This window comes from Engystomops pustulosus, chromosome 5 (genome assembly GCF_040894005.1).
Source record: "Engystomops pustulosus chromosome 5, aEngPut4.maternal, whole genome shotgun sequence".
NCBI classification, from domain to species: domain Eukaryota; kingdom Metazoa; phylum Chordata; class Amphibia; order Anura; family Leptodactylidae; genus Engystomops; species Engystomops pustulosus.
Window position 1 is genome coordinate 140,682,802 of NC_092415.1, and position 21,836 is coordinate 140,704,637.

A 21,836-nucleotide genomic window follows, 5' to 3' on the forward strand; every position below is an offset into this window, starting at 1 on the left:
TACATACAAATTCAACTTAAGAACAAACCTCCAGACCCTATCTTGTATGTAACCCGGGGACTGCCTGTATAGATTAAGATCTAAAAATTAAAGATCAACCCATCTATACATCTACTTTAAAAAAAAAAAAAGTAGATACAAATAGCTATTTGAATTACGATAGTTTATATTTTAGTAAGTGGAAAAAGAACATACCGTTCAGTCAGTACAAGAGAGTCAGAAAAATTGGTTTTGGTACTGTATTCCTGAATGCAGCAGGGTTCAGGTGCTATATTTCTGAAAAGAGCCCAGTTCTGGTACTGCATTTCTGTACTGAGCTCAGTTCTGGTTCCTTACATCTAAATGGTTTAGTACATATGTATTGAGCTAATATCTGGCATTATATTCCTGTACAAATCCCTGTTATGGTTTCTGTCTTGAGCATGTTTCTGGTCCTGTGTCATATAGTGAGCTCAGCTCTGGTTCTGTAATTATGAAGGCCACAGTAGTGACCACTGTATATGCAAAATATAATTTCAGGGATGCATTGTGTATGTTGATTTAGAGGGAAGGTGCTGCCTATGCATAAATGAATAAAGAAGCACTATATTTAATGTAATAATTTTTGGGGTGTTTTCATTATAATTGATTGTTATTGATTATTATTTGTACATATAAGATTGACCTTGTGGAGTTGGAGCAAGGGACTTTTCTGAGACTAGCCCTTTTGTACACATTAACTAGAAGCTGTCCCATTTTTCTATACAGTTTATCACCATACAAACTATTTAAAATTACAAATTAAATATCTTTCTACCTATAGTACAACTAAAATTATTTCTTGAATTGCATTAGATTCACTGCCTTCAGCACACTGCCTTGTGATCGCTATACCATACACCACTGTGTCATACCACTGTCTTAGTCCTAGTTCACAGCAGGCAGTCAGATGGCGGATTAAGGAAACCCTTGATGACGGAGGCAAGCCTCTAGAAATGTGTCGAGATTATACCTGATTTAGAGAGGGACCTTAGTGTCCCTGCTCTTATAGTGACAGGGTCAGTAGTGCACCTGACAGGGTGAGGACAAGAGCTATTGGAGTGATAGGGCTCATCTGTGCAGTATAGGGCGTACTAGGCCTTCTGATCATGCGTCCGTGTGCTCCTATTCTGAGAGGAGCCCTGCTACCTGTTCATTTCATGTAAACATATGAGCTGGTAAGATCTAACAATTTATTTACTAACTGCAAGGTCTTTTTCTACAGCCAGTATTATTTAGTGTTGGTGGCATTCTAGATTTGGCTATTTTTAGCGGTCTTTTATTACTTATCTATGTTTAGTTATCTTTTACATTTATTTCCACACCAAATGTTGCAATGTGCTCTTTATTTTAAAAGAGCATAAGACATTTTAAGAAAGTCACACACTGAAGAACCCATAATATAATACATTTGAAGTGCAAAACCAGCCTACTAGTATTTGCTTTAACCTTTTACCATAGGACATAACAACGTTACTCACCCTTCCGGCTGCTGCAAAGCATTCTTCATTGCTTTGATTTGTTGGAAGTGACAGGACATATCCGTGGCTAACACCATCTCAATCACCAAAGCCCGGAATTCCCTTTAAGGTTGCCATAAGGCAGAATGAAAAAGTATGTGTAAGACATTAGTTTTCTTGTGCATTTGCTAATTGTAATTGACATTTCTTCTCTAGACCATATGTGTCACAAACTGCTTTTAGATATCTTTATTCTGTGGGAGTTAAACTCATATATCTTAAGTAGCAAATCCAGATTAATAACTTTATTTTTTTCAATTCTTTCTGATTATGATTTTTTTTCTATATTCAGATCTGTTTTAATGATAGTGTAGATTACATATTTTTATTAAATAATTCACTTTGAAAAGAACACACCTGTAAAACTGATATTTAAAGAGGACCTGTCACCAGATTGTGACCCCCCCCCCCACACTGACTTACAATGTCTGCTGATAAAGGTTTAAAAGTCCTCCTTACATCACCTAAAATTAGCTGCCAGTGGGGCCCTGTACCTTACTTACAGATGTTTTTCTGATGTTCAGATGTTTTTTAGCCTCTTATCACCTGGCTCTGACTTAGGGACTGTCTGCTAATATTCAACTACTGGCATATAAAGCTCTATTTATTGATGGGAATATAATATAATATTGTGTCAATTTTTTTATATGGTGCCTTGTGTTACATTCATGACATTGTGACCAGTGACATCATAGCAGTTCTCACAGCCTTCTAAAAATAGCAAACTGTACACCATGTATGTGATTACATAAAATCACAGCAGTCTCCATGGATAATGGAGAGGATAAGAAGTCCATGGAGGCTGCTGTGACCTCATGTGGTCAGATACATTCAAGGGGTACAGTTTGCTATTGCTAAGAGGCTAAAGGACCTGAGATGATGTCACTCTGGTCACATGACATGAACTGTGACCAGTAAGGAGGCATAAGGCATGGGGAGGATTAGATGGGGGGCCAGCTGAGCAGGACATGCCCCCTCTGATGCCATGTAATACAAGATAAAAGGTGATTTATGTGGATGTAAGCAAAACAATTTTTAGCTAAAAGAAGGATGTCAGTTAGTTAATAGGGCTCTAAAGGAACCTGTCACTGGCTGTATATGTGAAAATGTGGTGACAGGTTCCCTTTAAACCTTTTAACTATGGCTGCTAACCCTCCCTGTCTTCAGCTTGCTATCAGTCAGTTGCCTTTGCAGCCAGGAGCCTTCTAGGTCTGATATTTCACCACCCCTAATGCATTAGAAAATGAACAATTTTACAATAGTGTGTATTGGATGAATGAATAGACCATATAAGGGGGGAAGCATAAAATAAAAAAGTGAAATAAAAGTTTTAAAGATTAAAAAATAGGAAAGAATTTAAAAAATACAGACTTTTTTCTAGAACATATGCGAAGTACTACTGTATGATTACTACTGTATGATTAATAACAATGCTTTTATTTTGCATGCTTGCTAAATGCAGGAGCTAAGATGATGCCTGTCTATGAACCCCCAGTACGTACCATGTACTGGCAGCACACTTCCTGGAATAGATGGATGTCTTGTATACAATGAGGTAGATGCCCTGCACTACCCCTTGAGGACACTCATCCCTTTTCGCCTTGCTCCAATAGGAATCGAGGCTGCACTAAGGTGGTGCTCAGCTGATGAAAAGTTGAGAAGGCAAAATCACATAATAGAGAAAGCAAAAAGCGGCACTCACCGGATTCGTGCAGAGAGTTTTATTTGGACACATAGAGTGTAGACGTGGACATAGTGCAGACCGCGGCAAGCGACGGGCCGTTTCGCGCCTATATGGCGCTTTTTCAAGCCTATGGCCTATGGCTTGAAAAAGCGCCATATAGGCGCGAAACGGCCCGTCGCTTGCCGCGGTCTGCACTATGTCCACGTCTACACTCTGTGTGTCCAAATAAAACTCTCTGCACGAATCCGGTGAGTGCCGCTTTTTGCTTTCTCTATTATGGATGTCTTGTACCCAGCCAGTTCATGGAAATCACAGGGAAGTTCTGCTACCAACGTCACAGAGCCACTGAACATGACTGGAACTATCACAGCCATATATGGACTATGGGCAAATGATGTTCTTGTGCTACATGGCTTTGCGATGATCAAGTGATAATCAGACAAACAACTATCTATGTATTCACTGTGAATTCCTCCTCCCCAAAGTAGTTTGGATATAATGTTGCGTGTTGGCAATAAAGAACAGAACTACTTCCTCTTTTGGTTGGTACCACTTCCTGCTGAGGAAGATCTTTATACCATACTCCAGTTTTGGTGTGGTTTATTTGAGCTCACTCAGCAGGCTATGTAAAATATTAGAATACCTGAGGTCGTGTAAGAAAGGGAAACCTGACACACATATGGAAATTAATAAATAACAAATAAAATCCTTCTGCTCCTCTTTAGCTCCCTAAAACAGCTTTTATTTTAACAACTAGTTCGGGTGGATTTGCCTCCCCCGACTGTGTGGGACCACCCTGTTCTCCATGGACACAGGCAGTTGCATGGTATGGGGAAATCCAAGTCCTTTAGTAGTTTGTAGAACACAGGACAAAAAACCCTTTGAAAACCACCTAAAATAGATGGGAGTAAATGCATGCAGTACAGTAACATGTATAAATGGAAGTTACCCATAAACACGTATTCAAAGGGGTATTCCCATTTCAAAAAGTAATAGATATTGTTCGAATAATGAAAAGTTATACAAATTTTTAATACACTTTCAGTATCAATTCCTCACAGTTTTCTAGATCTCTGCTTGCTGTCCTTCTATAGAAAGCTTCTATATTTACATCCAGCAGACAGAAATCTGACCAGGGTCACACAGGTGCACAGATCGTTAGTAACAGTAATCAGAGCTGTGGGATATAACGATCTGTGCACCTGTGTGACCGTGGTCAGATTTTTGTCCACTGGAAGTAAACATAGAAGCTTTCTATAGAAGGACAGCAACCGGAGATCTCAAAAACCACAAGGAATTGACACAGAAAAAGTATATTGGAAAATTGTATTATTTTTCATTATACAAACAATAACATTAATTTGCCAAAGTGGGAATACACCTTAAATGGAATTAAAGACACACAAAAAAGCTTCTGATAAAATTAATGAACTTACTAATATATTGCTTACATATCTCACCTCCAGTCATCCTTGGAAAGGTTATATAATATATTCATCTCCTCATCATCCTGTAGCAGGCGATACGCTGCACTTACATGGTGATTTTCAAGAACAGATCGGTCATTGTATAAAATAGCTGGATCTGATCTGAAAAGGAACAAAAATTATTATTAATCTCTGAATATCTCCTAAGAAGATCAAACATCTATTATAGTACAACACTGGTTATCATTCATTTATAAAACAGGATTTGATATACAAATGTAGAATCAATTGAAGATACTGTACAGGGTAATTATCACTTTTTGCCATACAAAAAAGTTACCAGACATAGCAGTTGGCATGGGTCTCATTTACTTAGGATGCTCATCCATTCCAGTTCTCTCGATAGAAGAATCAGCATTTCCAACAATGCCTGGGTGTGGCCAAAGTAGTTACAATTATGTAAAAATTGACACTACCTATCTAGGAACATATTGAGTAATTTCAGTGATGTTAAAAATAGATTGTTTATTAAATACACTTAAAAATGGACCATTAAACAGATATGGGAGGTGTCATGGCAAAAACATATAAGTGCCGGGCAGTGAATACATCAAATAACATGTAATACATTGTTTAAAAAGTGCATAGGGCAAAGTCTATAGTGCCAGGAATAAAAATGTATCAGAAACAGTGACTTCGACAAAGTCCTGTAGGGAACGAAACACGTGTCGGGAGGTGCTGGGCAGTGTTCCTTCCAAAGCGCCTTATTACTTCCTGATTCCAGGTATATACTATTATCCATTATTAAATGTGCGCATCCGATCTTGTGCAACACAATCCCAGCGCAGACACCTGTTAAATACCTGTCAAAGCCGTGTAAACCCCCGAAACCGGCGAACTGTCCAACGAAAGTGCAGTGAGCGACCCTTAGTAAATAAGCCCCAATGTATTACATGTGTTTGCTAACCGCCATATGTTTTTGCTACAAAACCACCCAAGTCGTTTTAATGCTCTATTTTATAAACAATCAATTTTTCACATCACTGATATTAAAATGTATTCTGAGTAACTGGTTTTATTCTGATTTGTGTCCTATCTCACTGCAGATGCACAAACATTTTTTGGTACACCTTTAACGTAGAGCGTGCAACACAATTCTGTCGGAGTCTGCATGATAAATGTGTTGCATGGTCCGACTGTGCTTTGGAACCCCCCTTCAGTCCAGAATTTTGTGTTGTGTCATGTATAGGGCAGCACAAATGTGCAACACATGTGCAAGCAGTTTGCACTGAAAAGAAGTCATACAGAAAACTGGCATAGGAACTATTGTGAATGTGCGCCATTGTGTTTATTGTGTCTATGTTTTCAAAAGGAGAGGCTTAGCTCTGCAATGTGCCCTGCTACCGTACAATGCTGCTGACTTTTCACATAGAATTTTGTCTTCTTCTTCACCTTCCATTCCTCATAGTGTTGCATGAATTGAAGGCATCCCACTGTGGGATGTGGGATGCAGCAATATTTTTATCTTTAAATAATGGAAGGGCATGACTGAAAGTCCCTAACAGTGTGAAAACTTAGCCTTACACAAATGCAAGCTATTTTTCACAGTCTGCTGTATGTGGTCATTGTGTCATCGACATGTAGAGAATTACTGCTTGCACACATTCATGGAAACTACAATCCGATGTATGAGACCAGAGAAATGAATTTATCAATGTGATTTCCATTGATTTAACATCAAGCACACACACAATGCAGGGAGCCCTATACAGAGAAATAATAGCATATCTACACTTGCTTTTGGCTTCTCCAAACTGCATTTGAATGTGTGGATGGACCATTACATGCTGATTTTATTTCATATTTCATATAGCTCCTATCTCGTTTTTTAAATTATTTTTACAAATTTTCCCACACCGTTCCCCTCGCCCTAAACTCTAGGATGATTGGCAGCAATAGAAAATTATGTCAGAGTGACATTGACACACAATGCTCCAAATAAAGGCATGTTTCAAGGTATTAAAAACAACACAAAAGTAAAGTTGAAAAAGACAAAGTGCTTTCAATAATTGTTCCTTATCGTAGGCAGATAGATTTTAAACACACACTTGTGATGTGACCTTAATAAAGGGTAGCCTATTGGGAGACAGAGCCTCAAAAACATATGGAAAGAAGCAGTGTTATTCAGGTTGGGGTCTTGGCTTGGCTTTCCCAATTCCTCAGCAGAGACAGCAGGTCCTCTTTCTTTTTAGAACTTACAAACAAAAGACCCAAATTCCACTGGAAGAGCTATATCACATGTCCATTACTCTCATTGTGGCCTTTAGTAGTCAATAAACTGCTCCTTCCTTTTCTCAATAGTCCTGACAAGACTCTACAAATTACTCTACATGCCATAGTCAGAATATTCCTCCAAATTACATAAGATCTTTAATACTGAGCTTTATATAAAAAATGCACTGTGACTAAAAACATGTGAGTGAAAATACATATGGGGTATGAACTTGCAAAACAATAATTATGATGATGACATAATAATTCCACTTCAGATTCATTTTAGCTCATGAAGATGGTGATGACAGTAGACATATCTCACCGGATGGCTAGTTTCATCCACACTGGAAATTGCTTACTGACATTTAGAGATTGCATGTAAAATGGTAACATTCAGGACACCATCTGTAACACTATTGAGCCAACAATCTTGCAGACATATTTAGGATTTGTAACAATGCAATAAAATATTTTTTTTCTATACATTAAATGTTAACCCCTTCCCAACAAAGGACATAATAGTGTGGCACAGGCCGTGGTAACTTCCCAACCCATGGTGTACTATTATGTCCCTCTTCCAGAGCCGATGCCAGAAGCTGCGGGTTTTAACCCCGTACACAGTCAAGAAGGGGTCCGATTCCCCGATGGCAGCATGCTGAGTAGGTTAAATAACACACTGCAATACATTTGTATCGCAGTCTGTTAGCTCAATAAGACACAGTTTTTTAAAAATAAAAAAAAATAATTCAAAGTTAAAGTCGCCTAAACACCATGATTTTATACACGCATTTTATAATGAACAAAAATGTAAATTTTCCACTAAAAAGTGATCACAAAAAGTTATTTGCGCCAAAATGCGCCTGTCTCTATCCGTCCTGCTGTAAACAATTTCAGTTGCCCCTAGAAACGACCCTGTAACTTCTGAATTAGGGTCATGGCCGCCATCTTTGATTTGTATGTGACAGCATGGAGTTTTCTGTGTCTCTCTGCTGTGTGTCTGTAGCCATGCCCCCTGCACGGAGCTGACACTGATGCACACTGAGACACTGATGACACTTCCTGCCAGGAGATAGTGAGCAGAGAGAGGCTGAAAACAACAACCTATAATCATCTCTGATCTGTGTGTCAGTGTGTTAGTACAATGTCAGAAGCCACATGAAAGTGCATATACACCTGTACCCTAATAATTGAACCACATTGACAGCTCAAAGAACTAGAGAGATCTTAATGGGGCTTACTTACTAAGGTTCGCGGATTGCACTTTCCTCGGACTGTGTGCTGTTTTCGGGGATTTTCACGGCTTTGACAGATATTTAACAGGTGTCTGCACTGGGATTGTGTCACATGCGATAGATTTTTTGCGCAGCTGCGCTGGCTTCCATGTGACACAAATTGATTCGACTGACTCAAACTGAGCAGCGTATTTCACTTTCAAATTGTGTCGCAAGGCAATGCACGTACATGCACCAGGATGAAGAAGGTGAACTCCACAGATCTGAGTGGGGAAGGTGACACATGCACGATATTGGGCATTATTATTATATTATCGTTGGACAATGCACTTTTGGTGAACTCTGCAGACCGGGAAAGTAAATGTGCTCCAATGTGTCTGCTTAGAGAGTACCCGTCCATACCCTAGGATTTTGCAGTGAGCAGCCTGGGGAATGATAGGAGCTAAAACAGCAATAAAACTGAGGAAATTGTAAAGTAAGGGGTTAAAATGATCTTTATTTTGTTATCACCACTAGGGGATTGAAATGTGAGAATTTTATTTTGTTTTGGGAAACCCCCTTTAATACATTCAAGAGTTAATGAAATCTTGTCAACATGCTAAAGACCCACTAAATGGAATATTTTTAAAGTCCATCTAATCCTTCAGAAAATAAGCCATTACATTTTTACATTTCATTTAAAAAAATTGCGTAGCCTTAAAAAAGTGACAATATAAATATGTTCTGAATGGTACACCTTCCCTTCAATGCCATAGTGTTCACGCATACAGCCGTTTACCACTACATATTAGGTATTGCATACTAGGGAGAAATTGGGCATGAAACTTTGTGAAGCATTTTGATATTTTCTCACTGAGAATGTGTAAATGTTTTAAAAAATACATTAATTTAGCCAAAAAAATAAACATTTTAAAATTGCACCTGATTTTGTTTTGATCTTAACAGCCATGAATGGGTTAAGCATAACCGAAAAATGAGAACATTTCCATCTCAACAGTTGTTTCCTTGCTATATTGTTGCAGCTATTTATATTTCTAAGTGCTTTAAATCTAGAAGCACCAAATAACTGTTATTACTGCTATATCATCAGCATGGAAGCTCTAATGAAAATACAAATCAATCAAGGGGAATGCGTGTTGTAAATCTGTGTAAAAGGATTAAATTATAGATCCAGAATAAAGGCAGTCCTTTGGAAATCAATCAAATTAAAGTGTTGCCCGTCCCAGGTTTTTTTGATAAATTATTGATGTGTTTGTATGTAGTTTCTGTGTACTCATGTGAAAGAACATTCAACCTAAATAGAACCTACTAGAAGGAATATATGCTTTTTCTCATGTCCACTTGGGGTAAAGGTCTATTTATGTCCTTGTAGAGAGTAATGACAGATATGTAATTTGTAAGATAATTATTAAATCACAGTTACCAGATAGACACTATTGGCCTAGAGTTTGGCACAAGTGACGCTATTTTAATTCAATATTTACATGGATGACATATCATATAAGATACAGTGTTGCTAGAAAGTTTGTGAAACCCTGAGAGTCATTTCTGGAGATCATTTTATTCTAAAAATATGTTGAGTTTTATATTTAAGGAAAAGCAGCAACCAGGAATGTCATTTTTAGCTGATGACAGGTTCCAATAATCTATGCTATGCTGATTTTAAAAATGCTTTTGTCAGTACAGGCGGTCCCCTACTTAAGGACACCCGACTTACAGACAACCCATAGTTACAGACAGACCCCTCTGACTTCTGGTGAAGCTTTCTGAATGCTTTACTATAGTCCCAGATTGAAATAATCAGCTGTAAAGTGTCTGTAATGAAGCTTTATTGATAATTATTGGTCCCATTGCAGCAAAAATTGTTTAAACTCCAATTGTCACTGGGGCCAAAATTTTTTTGTCTACAATGATAAAATATACAGTTTCGACTTACATACAAATTCAACTTAAGAACAAACCTCCAGACCCTATCTTGTACGTAACCCGGGGACTGCCTGTATTCTAATAAATTACACTTCATTTTAAAATTTTATTTCAGATTACCTGGCTCCCTGCCAGAAACATGTGGTGAGCCCCGAGCAGTTGCAGCAGGCCCGGCGCCAGCACCCGGCTAACCCGGGAAAGTGCCGGGGCCCGGGGTACTGGAGGGGCCCACTCGGGTCCCCGGATCTCCCCGGGTCAGCAGGACATCTGCCCCGCTGCCCGAGAGGTTCCTTCCCTCTCTCATCACGATCTGTGTCCTCCGGACACAGATCGCGATGAGAACGTGTGCAGTCACTCACTGCTTTCCCCGGCAGGAGCTGCAGCATGAGAGGTTGAAGGACCTGTGATGACGTCATGGTCACATGACCTGCCGGGGAAAGCAATGACCACACAGAGAGACCTGCATCAGTGAGGTGAGGGGGAGACTTACAGGGGCCAGGGAATATACAGGAAGAGGGGGGGGGGGCAGAGTGTATACAGGAGGAGGGGGGGGGCAGTGTGTATACAGGAGGAGGGGGGGGCAGTGTGTATACAGGAGGAGGGGGCAGTGTGTATACAGGAGGATAAGGGGGGCAGTGTGTATACAGGAGGAGGGGGGCAGTGTGTATATAGGGGGAGGAGGGGGCAGTGTGTATAAAGGAGGAGGGGGGTAGTGTATATTTAGGGGGAGGGGGGCAGAGTGTATACAGGAGGAGGGGGGCAGTGTGTATATAGGGGGAGGGGGGCAGTGTGTATACAGTGGTGGGGGGGTCAATGTGTATACAGGAGGAGGGGGCAGTGTGTATACAGGAGGAGGGGGGCAGTGTGTATACAGACAGAGGGGGGCAGTGTGTATACAGGAGGAGGGGGGAGTGTGTATACAGGGGTGGGGGGGTCAGTGTGTATACAGGAGGAGGGGGGGCAGTGTGCATACAGGAGGAGGGGGCAGTGTGTATACAGGAGGAGGGGGGCAGTGTGTATACAGGAGGAGGGGGGCAGTGTGTATACAGGAGGAGGGGGGCAGTGTGTATACAGGAGGAGGGGGCAGTGTGTATACAGGAGGAGGGGGGCAGTGTGTATACAGGAGGAGGGGGGCAGTGTGTATACAGGAGGAGGGGGGGCACTGTGTAAACAGGAGGAGGGGGGGCACTGTGTATACAGGAGGAGGGGGGCAGTGTGTATACAGGAGGGGGCAGTGTGTATACAGGAGGAGGGGGGCAGTGTGTATACAGGGGGGCAGTGTGTATACAGGGGTGGGGGGGTCAGTGTGTATACAGTGGTGGGGGGGTCAATGTGTATAGAGGAGGAGGGGGGCAGTGTGTATACAGGAGGAGGGGCGCAGTGTGTATACGGGAGGGGGGGGCAAGGTGACTACTGGAGGGCGGCCCATAAAGGGGCCCACTAGAGCTCTGTCGCCCAGGGGCCCACTAAAGCCAGGAGCCGGCCCTGAGTTGCAGCCTGTGTGTGCCTTGGTCAGTCTCCTCTTCTCGACACTCATCCAAATCCCTCCCCACTTCCTGTCATGTGTGTTTAAAGAAAAATTTACAAATACTCCCTATAACACCTAAAATCAGCTGTCAGTGAGGCACTGTACCTTAATTACAGTCATTTTTCGGATATGCAAATTAGCTTTTCTGACTCTTTCTGACTAGCTTTTCTGCTGACTCTTTTCTCTCCTGGGCTGCCAGTGAACCAAACCCCATTATTTTGACTGACAGCTTTGCCTTATGATATGTTACATTCATATCATGTGACCAGAGTGACATTAAATCAGGTCATTTAACCTCCTAAGAGTAGCAAACTGTACCCGTACTGTATGTTTGTGATGATATGAAGTCATAGCAGCCTCAACGCAGGATAGAGAAGATTAGAAGTGCATGGAAGCTGCTGTGATTTCATGTCATCAGATACATACATGGGGGAACATTTTGCAAATGTGAAGGTCACAGGATCTTTGATGACATCACCCTGGTCCTATGACATAAACTACTGAATAGTAAGGAGGCAAAATCCATGGGGAGGAGTAGATGGGAGGGGTCGACCGGGCAAGATACACCGCCTTGGATTCCATGTAATATAAATTAAAATTGATTTCTGGGAATGTGAAGGAAACACTTTTTAGATAAAGAAGGCTGTCAGTTAGTTATTAGGGCTCTATAGGAACCTGTCACAAGGTGTATATGTGCAAATGTGGCCCCTTTAACAGACAGGGGATGGTATGGAGGAGATGAAAAATGCATAAGGAGACATAGGCACACACAGGCTGCTGCTGACCAAACACCAACCCACCCCGGGACTCACCACATACTGCTGGCACACTCACATGCTACTTAAATGATTCAGAATGCTGACAAATGCATTTTTAAAATTAGCATAGCATAGGTAATTAGAACCTGTCAAAACTTACATTCCCGGTGACAGGTTTGCCCTATAATATATGGTTATAGAAAAAATGAAATAGAGATAACATATCATGAAGAAAGTATTCAATAAAAGCCTTTTATTAACATACTACTTAGATTATTAGCATAAAATTATCATGTATCAAAACATTGTATTGTGTATGAAAACTTACAGTCATGGCCATGAGTTTTGAGAATGAGACAAATATTATATTTATACCATTGAGAACCACAAGTTCTCAAGATATAAATTTATTTTTAGCATCATCGTCTTTCATATGCATAACTTTTATAATTTTCACCTCACAAATCTGGTTAAGGGCTTATTTTTTCAAGAAGGATTGTTCTTTTTAGTATTCTTATTTTAGAGTGCATAACATTTTTTAAATTACGTGCCAGAAGCGGGACGTTATAGCACGTCCCGGTGTGGAAAGTATCTACTTGCACGGACGTACTATAATGTCCTGGTGCACCTAGAGGTTAAGAGGTATAGTAGTTTTGAAAGTGTTGCTATTACAGTGGTTAAAAGTATGGCACTTTGTACATTAAATTAAGGCACAAAAATGTTGTCCCCTGGTAGATCTATACTTCTGAAGAACATCTGGTTAGTATGAATCATACGTAGAGGAAAACGGTTGCTACTCCCCGTAGCAGTAGGCATCCTGACAAGGTCAATCATAGAGGACAATGGTCAATCTTTAGAAAAAAGGAAGACTAAGGCCCCTTTCACACTTGCGTTTTTGAAGCGCGTTTTCTGCGCGTGCTTTTGACGCACAGAACTTGCATTGCACTCTGACCCATTGTAACCAATGGGTCTTTTCAGACTTGCATTTTTTTTCACGCACACACGCGCGTTTTTTTTAACGCGCATTTAAATCTCGACATGCTCTACTTTTGCAAGTTACGCGCGTGAAAAACGCACCATACAAGTCTATGGAGATGCATCAAAAACGCATTGCACTCTGAGACACTTGCAAGTGCAATGCAAGTGCAATGCGTTTTTCACGCATCATTTCATTTTCTGCGCGTGAAAAACGCATTGAAATTGCATTGAAATTGCATCAAAAATGCACGTGAAAAACTGAGGCACTGAATAAACTCTGACTGAAAACTGATTGCACTCTGATGCAAAATGTGCGTTTTTCACTGACCAAAAACTGATCGCACCCTGATCAGACTCTGACGAGATCTGCAACGCAAGTGTGGAAGGGGCCTAAATTTACTCTTTATGTAATCATTGAAGGAAGCTATTGCTGTGCACAAAAATTTGCCTGAAACCATCTGTTTGCAACCCAAATGAAAATCAAAATCTACGAGACAAAAGTGTTTAGAGGAAAAATAAAACTTCAAACCACTAAAGGCCACCCCAACTGTGAAGTATAGTTAAGACCAGATTTTTGGGAGAGCACCACAGGCATTTGTCCCAGGACCCCCACCAGTGAGCAGGAGGAGGTGGCTCCCACCATTCTGCCTGCCTCCAATCCTGCCACCTGAGCAGCAATAATGGTGTCCTGAGGACACCAATACTGCTGAGTGCTATGCTATTCAGGTAGTTATAAACTCCCTGAAGATCATTGCTCCTGGTCACCCTGCCTGTGTGGCCAAAGGAGTTGGAGCTTTGCTGATGAGTAGGTGGAACCTTGCAGATGAGTGGGCATATCTTACACCATGTAATTTCGGGACACTGGATGAGCAGTTCATTGATGTGTAAAGTGAAAGAATCAGGGTTGTAAAGGGCATATTATGAGGTTTTGCAGCAGCTGAACAGTGTATTATGAGGTTCTGCAGCAACTGAAATGTTTATTATGAGGTTCTGCAGCAGCTGAGGTGAGTATTATTATGTTCTGCAGCAGCAGACGAGTGTATAATGAAGTTCTGAGGATGCATTATTATGTCCTACATCGGCTAAGGAGTGCATCATGAGGTTCTGCAACAGCTGCGGTATGCATTATGATGTTTTGCAAAAGCTGAGGTGTGTGTTATAATGTTCCATAGCAGGTGAGGTTTGTATTATGAGGTCCTGCAGCAGCTGAGGTCGGTATATTGCGGTTGTGTAGCAGCTAAGGTTTGCATTATAAAGTTGTGCAGCACTTTTGGGGTGCGTTATGATGTTCTACAACAGCTGTGGTGTGTATTATGAGGTTGCACAGCAGGTGAGGTTTGTGTTATGATGTTCCGCAGCACCTGAGGTGTGTATTATGAGATTCTGCAGCAGCCGAGGTTTGTATTATGAGGTAATGTGGTAACTGTGGCAAATATTATGTGGTTCTACGAAAGCAGAAGAGATGTGTATTCGGTAGCAGCTGTGGTGTGTACCGAGAGGCTCTGCAGCAGCTGCGCTGTGTATTATGAGTTTCTCAATAAGTTGGCGTTTGATGGAGCTATAGAAAAAAATATTATTATTTATTTATGTATTCAGTATTCAGTTTTCAGGCAATACTGTTACTCTGAATTAAATGTTTTGTTTTTTTTTAACCAGCCTCCACCAGCCTTAATCTGGCCCTGAGTATTTCAGGAGCATCATGGTTTGGGCTGCTGACTGCCATTTAATAACTGAGGAAACAATGAATTCTAAGATGTATAAAAACATATACATCTGTTTGCAGGGGGGGAGGGTCACAATTTTTTCTTAAACTTATTCAAACTTGTCTATCTGCTGCTACAGAATTTTGGTGAAGGTGCACTGCTTGTTCAATGAATTCATAGTTCACTTGGTAATTTAATAAACTTCAGCCCCAGGCTGTAGTGATCAACATAAGAGTTATAAAAGGTGCCTGCAATGAAACTTTATTGGTAATCTTTATTCCCATGACAGCCCAAAATGATGAAAATGATATTTGTCATGGAAAGTCTTTATCTGGAATTACCCTTATAAAATATAACAGGTCTTGTAACAGTTCTGACTTACACACAAATTCAACTTAAGAACAGAACCTATCATGTACATCATGTACTGATGGATGTAATAAAGCAAGGAAATTGTGCCATGTGATCAAAAAGATTTTTTTTGTTTGCTTTGTCTTTTAAACTTTTCTGTGCTGTAAAATGTATTCATCTGTAATAGACTTCAGCATTCACATTAGCAAACACCAGATACTGAGAGCTAAACACATATTAAGTTTAGATGGATACTGTAATAATATGCCTCTTCCCTAGAGTATATGGTGAACGGTGTATAATATGCTGACACCACTGGCAATAGCACATTACTCTGCTGAATACAAAGCATGTTACTGACACTTCAATTACTGAAACAATGGCTTTCATAAGTAAGGAATATTCAATACCATGGTGTTGTCATTTCTTTCTTTTATGTCAAAACCTAAACAGGAATTTGTATAAGATATAAGATAGTTACAAAACTGCAACTTGAGACAGAATAATATCCAAATAAAGGTGGAATGAGTACCGTACATACTTGAGTATAAGCGGACCAGAGTATAAGCCGAGGCAACTAAATTTACCACCAAAAAACTGGTAAAACCTATTGACTTCAGTATAAGCCTAGGGTGGGAAAGGAATGGGTCACAGCCCCCCAGTATTGAGCCAGCAAAGTCCCAGTAGCATATAGCCAGCCAGCTCCCAGTGGTATATAGCCAGCCAGCCCCCAATAGTATATAGCCAGCCAGCCCCAGTAGTATATAGCAAGGCCCATAGTACATAGCCAGCCCCCAGTACTATATACCCAGCCAGCCAGCATCCAGTGGTATATAGCCAGACAGAAATCCCCCAGTGATAATTATAGCCAGCCAGCCCCCGGTAGTATATAGCCAGCCCCCTGTAGTATATAGCCAGCCTGCCCTCTTTAGTATATAGTCAGCCAGCCTCCAGTAGTATGTAGCCAGCCCCTTTAGTATATAGCAGCCAGCCCCGTGAAGTATATAGTCAGCCATGTGGAGAACATAGCCTGCCTGTGTAGTATATAGCCTGCCAGCCCCCAGTATGCCCAGCACATAAAAAATGAAAATACTCACCTTTCCGACGCCCCAGGCAGCTCCTCTTCTTACTTCATGTGTGACAGGTTCGTCTGTGTCAGGTCCGTCTGTGTGGCCCAGCGGGTGCACAAACTATGAAGTCAGCATCCCCTGCCTGGGGCATCGGAAAGCTGAGTACGGAAACCTTTTTTTTCTAATACACCCGAGTATAATTTGGGTGGGGAATTTTAAGCAGAAAAATTGTTTTGACAAACTCGGCTTATGCTGGAGTATATATGGTAATACTATGAATAAATCCTGCCTACCCCAGTATAACTGAATTCTATACTTTATTATAATGCAGTAGTATAATAAATAATATCTAGTGTCCTAAAGCTTCTCTGCTGTAAGACAGAATGGGAAAATCCAGACTTCTCAATCATACAGTGGAAGTGAAACATGCATAATAAAACAGGAAGTAACAAACAGCTCTAGGAGAAATCCCTTATTTTAACTCATAAAATGTCAGTGTCTGGCAAGATTTAGGAAACTAGTTTTAAAATTCTCACTCACTGATATTGGACCTCTGTCTGTTTAAATCGAATGTTCCCCTCCGTTTCCCCAATCTGTTGGAGATGCCTGTAAGTTTCAGATTCTATGCTTCCCATCTTGTGGTACTGCAAAGTAGTCGTCTCCATCTGGACTGCTATCTGGGACCTCTATAGAGATATATGTGGAGCTATTGCACTACTATCCATGTTCCCACGCCACTTAGAGATATCAAGAAAGGTCTGCATCGACATTGCTATGAGGCTGACGATCCCTAGGCTTTGGAAAACCACAACCCCTCCCATGAAGTTAATGTGGGTAGAGGATGTTGACCACATTCACCATATGGAGGAACTTAGAGCTCTAGATAGTAATCTGCTGGATGCCTACCACAATACTTGGACACTTCCTTCTCTATCAGGCTCCAAGCAGTCCCTTTTTCCCCAGCCCTGAACTTGGTCCTCTACCATTACTTTTTGTTCCAGTTTCTTTGCCCATGCTCCTTCCCCTTTTCTTCCTTTCCCCTTTCCCCGTTACTATCCCCAATGCTTACTGTTTTTGTTTATTTCGTCATGTATTGTTAAAATGAGCTGGTTGACTGCTTGAGTATATTTTGTCTTTCACTCATGCTTCATGGGATTCCTGCTCTCTTTGTTCTATTATGTGTTTTTTCAATAAACCATCAAAGGAGAAGTAACAAGTAACTAGTTAGTTAATTATAATTACTCATAATTGGTTAGTTAGTGTCCTCCTACTGTACAGCCGTTTTTTTTTTCCAAATCAGTTATCTTTTTCTTATGCCATTTTCTCTCTGTTGCAATGCTTAGTACAGTGCGTGCAGCAGGAAGAGAGATCAGCTGAGAGTCTATTCCTTTAAGAAAAGATATATTGGTTTGACTAATATGTCACTAGACTTCTTGTAAGTTATGTATTTTTGCATAAGGAGCTGCCTTTCAAGTTAACATTGAGGTAACGTTTACCCTTATCAAAACCTAAAGAATGAATTTGCATATTAAATATCCTTTTTTTAACTCATTTTTTAATTCAAATCCATTCTAACTTACATTCCATTAACCTTCAGGACTATTTTTCAAATCTGTCCTGTGTCACTTATAAGTGGTTAGAGCTGTAGACGCTTTATCATATCCAGGGGATTTTGATTGTGTTTTCGAGTGAAAAACAATCGATGATGATATATTTCGTGTTTAGTTATTAAAAAAACTGAAATTTGCTAAACATTTCGAAAGATTCTCCATTTTCAAAGTTCTACATTCTTTTGAAGTAGATAGTCAAACCCAACTAAATTCATAACTAACATTTCCCAAATGTCTGTTTTATGCTTTCAATTGACTGTGAGACGTCTAAATAATAGCAAGACTTGTTAATTACCCCATTATAGAAACTGCAACCCTGAACAGTTTCAAAGGGGTTAAAACAAAACGGAGGTGTGGTCTAGAAATTGCAATTTGTTTGGAGAATACATTCATTTTGGGCGGAAAATGAAACATTCACAATGGATTAAATGAAAAAAGGTGCACAAGTTTGATACCCAATTTCTTGTTAGTTTGCCAATACCCCATATGTGGTGGTAAACTGCTGTTAGGGGACACGGCCGGGCATGGAAGGGAAGCTGCGCCATTCAGAGCAGATTCGCATTGTCACATTGTACAGGCTATAATTTTTTTCTTTTTTAATGTTTATATATGAGTTATAGGTTTATTTATAGATGTAGTTCTCTGGTACATAATTTTGGGGCATCTATAACAAAATGATGAGATTATATTGACTCTTTGTTGGTAGATGAAATTAAAATCATCAATTTTTGGTAAGCTTTTTTTGTTATGTTTATGTTATGTTATTCTTATTCTATGGTCAACTAATATTACAATAATATTCAATGTACATGACTTTTTAATTTTACAGAATAAAAACTAATTTGGAGAAAATCTTGTTAATTTTAGCATCACCATCTTTTCAGAGGCATTACTGGTTCAAGACGAAGTATACTGTCTGGTATGCAGACTTATTTTCAGACAGTTTACATTCAGGCCCAGAATGGGTCTGGCTGCAGAAGACATCAGTCAGGCCCAGGACACTCTGCAGACCTCGGGGCTGCCGTTAGGAGGATTGGATCCCCTGGTAAGGGGCACGGAGGTCCGATCCCTAGGGGAAAGCCCCTTACAAGCTGTCGTCATTGGAGACATCTCTGATGGCGGGTGTTAAAATGCGGTGACATCTTTTATATACACCAGCTGCTACTGGAACCAGCTCCGCACTTGAGCCCGTGACAGAAACAGGACAAATTAGCACGTCTATGTGGGTTAAGTAGCTTGCAATACGGATGTACTATTACATCCGGGTATGGGAAGGGGTTAATTTCCATACAAGGCACACAGAGAAGAATGAATTTTCCTCCTCGAATCTCCTATCTTAATTGCAGAAAAGTGGAAGAAGAAGCAGCATGCAGCAAGTTGTAGGCCTCCTAATGTTTCTCCTTAGCGGCCACACTGCAGGGCACAAATCTGCCATGTCCGACCTGGTGTAATTTTGTGTAAAAACCTGTGAATGAATGTGCTGTGCTGAATCCCTATCTATGCCTATGACATGTATTGTCAACATACAACTTTTACTGACTGCTTCCCAAATATTTAGTTACATAATAGAACTGAGGGTGGATTGATAAAATGGCATCTATTGGTATAAAAGTAAAAGTGATTGGATGCACTTCATCAACATTCCTTTTCAATAAAGTGTTCTTTATTTCTAAGAATGAATCTGTGAATAAAACCCCTTCCTCCGGATACATGGAGATTGGATTTGAATCTTTCCTTCCAAGAGGAAATAATTAAGAAACAACATAGAGATTGCAATTAGCTATAATAAAAGGCTTAGTTGTCCTCGTACAATTGGCCACATTTATTAAAGCGTTTGCACCAGTTTTCTGTCTGACTTTGCAATGAAAAGAAAGTGCAAACTGCTTGCACATACATTTATAATGTTCCTGTGCCAGTATTGTGTCGCAGCTGCACTATGTCCATTCTGCACCTATAGGGGCGTTCCTGTGCAGAGTTGGACCATGCACCATATTTATTATAGCAACTCGACAGAATTGTGTTGCACACTCTGGGGCAGATTTACTTACCTGGCCCATTCGCGATCCAGCGGCGCGTACTGTGCGGTGGATTCGGGTCTTCCGGCGATTCACTAAGGCAGTTCCTCCGACGTCCACCAGATGTCGCTGCTGCGCTGAAGTTCCCCGAGGTCCGCCGGAATGCACGATCCTATACCTGGTGAAGGTAGGCGTGTGTCCCGCAACACTTTTTTGTTAAAAATGGGGAGGTTTTTCCAAATCCGTCGGGTTATCGTTCGGCCATGCCCCCCGATTTCCCCCGATGCGCCACAATCCGATCGCGTGCGCCAAAAACCAGGGGCAATACAGGGAAAATCGGCGCAAACCGGAAATATATTCGGGTAACACGTCGGGAATACGCGAATCGGGCCCTTAGTAAATGACCCCCTCTATGTTAAGGATGCATCTAAAAAATGGTACACACTTCCCAAGCAGTGCAGGGTGCGCCATTCTTATGAAGGCCGCGAGCCAGCATTCAATCATCTGCTGCACTCGGCAGATTAGTGAGGAAAAATGCACATAGTACAGTTTGCACCACTTTTTATAAATGTGGGCCATTGAGGCACATTTTCTTAGGACCTTGTGCCAGTTTTCTGGCAGACTTTGCACGTTCATTCATGTGCACAGGTATATAAGAGTGCATAGTGCAGTTTGCACTGTTTTTAGTAAATATGCCCCCGTATGTTTCACCAACTTTCTTCTTGTTCCTAGCCATTGTTCTGGGGGAAAATATATTCTGCAATAACACAGCATATTATTATTCAGTTTAATATAATGGCTTGATGAGAAGGAGGTGTGTTATCAGCTAGGATATTATAAGCATATTCATTTTATCCTGTGAAAGTAAAATAAAGTATGGAAGTTAATCAGATACAGACTTCTGGGGATTTTATTACCTTCAGGTTTCATGTATGTAGAAAAAAATAAAGAGCAGTTTTTTTTAAAATTATTAATAATCTTTGTGAGAAAAATAGATCAATGAAGTTTTGAAATAGAACACGGTGCTCCACACAGCTTCTTAATACAGAACTTAATGCACTGTGGGGCACTGAGTAATGCTACATTGGATACAATATTTGGGATATATACTCCAGTAGGTGTCATTCTTTTATGAGTGAAAAGAGTCATTAAAATTTATGCTACAGTTTAATTCAGATTTGTATAAAACAAATAATTTTAAATGTGTCTCCTACTAATGGTAACAGTACCCCAATAAGACTTCATGAACTGCTAAAAGAGACCTCCATATGGCTTTGCTCATTGTGGTAAAACTTTTCACCTCTATGGGCTCAAGGTAGTCTTGAATGACCCTGCAACACCCATAGATTGACATGTGACATAAGGGGAGAAAGGCTGAGAAAAGACTCCAGAAAGAGAAGAAGTAAACCTTTTCTTTGCTACCTTGTCTGGATGTGGAAGTTGTTTGTTGTGCCAGTGTGCTCATAGTCATGGACTGCAGCAGCAAAGATCATTGCAAATATCTCCAGTTCTGTTAGCCAGTGCTAAAATTCAAGGAGAGATGGATACGTAATTAGTATGGATTAGTAAAGAACGAACTGACAATAAATCAAATTATACTGTACAACCAATTCTTCATATATCTGAAGTTTCAGTAAAAAATACACAGATGAAGAATGGTTAAACCAGTTGTGCATACTCTTAGATCCAGGCACAGTACCCTAGCCCCTTTACAGAGTGTTTCACTGTCTGATCCATCCCTG

The 21,836-nt window shown here is 40.4% G+C and overlaps 1 protein-coding gene across 4 annotated transcripts in view; it reads right to left on the reverse strand.

The window, feature by feature from the left end:
- PDE1C (phosphodiesterase 1C) overlaps nucleotides 1-21,836 on the reverse strand; it is a 520,097-nt gene that overhangs the window by 36,046 nt on the left and 462,215 nt on the right. For all 4 annotated transcript variants that reach the window (XM_072153240.1, XM_072153239.1, XM_072153241.1 and 1 more), the window contains 3 exons: nucleotides 21,517-21,617; nucleotides 4,683-4,811; nucleotides 1,500-1,601 (listed from right to left, as the gene is read on the reverse strand). In XM_072153240.1, coding sequence (XP_072009341.1) covers nucleotides 1,500-1,601; nucleotides 4,683-4,811; nucleotides 21,517-21,617 — 332 coding nt within the window. The remainder of the gene's footprint in view (nucleotides 1-1,499; nucleotides 1,602-4,682; nucleotides 4,812-21,516; nucleotides 21,618-21,836) is intronic.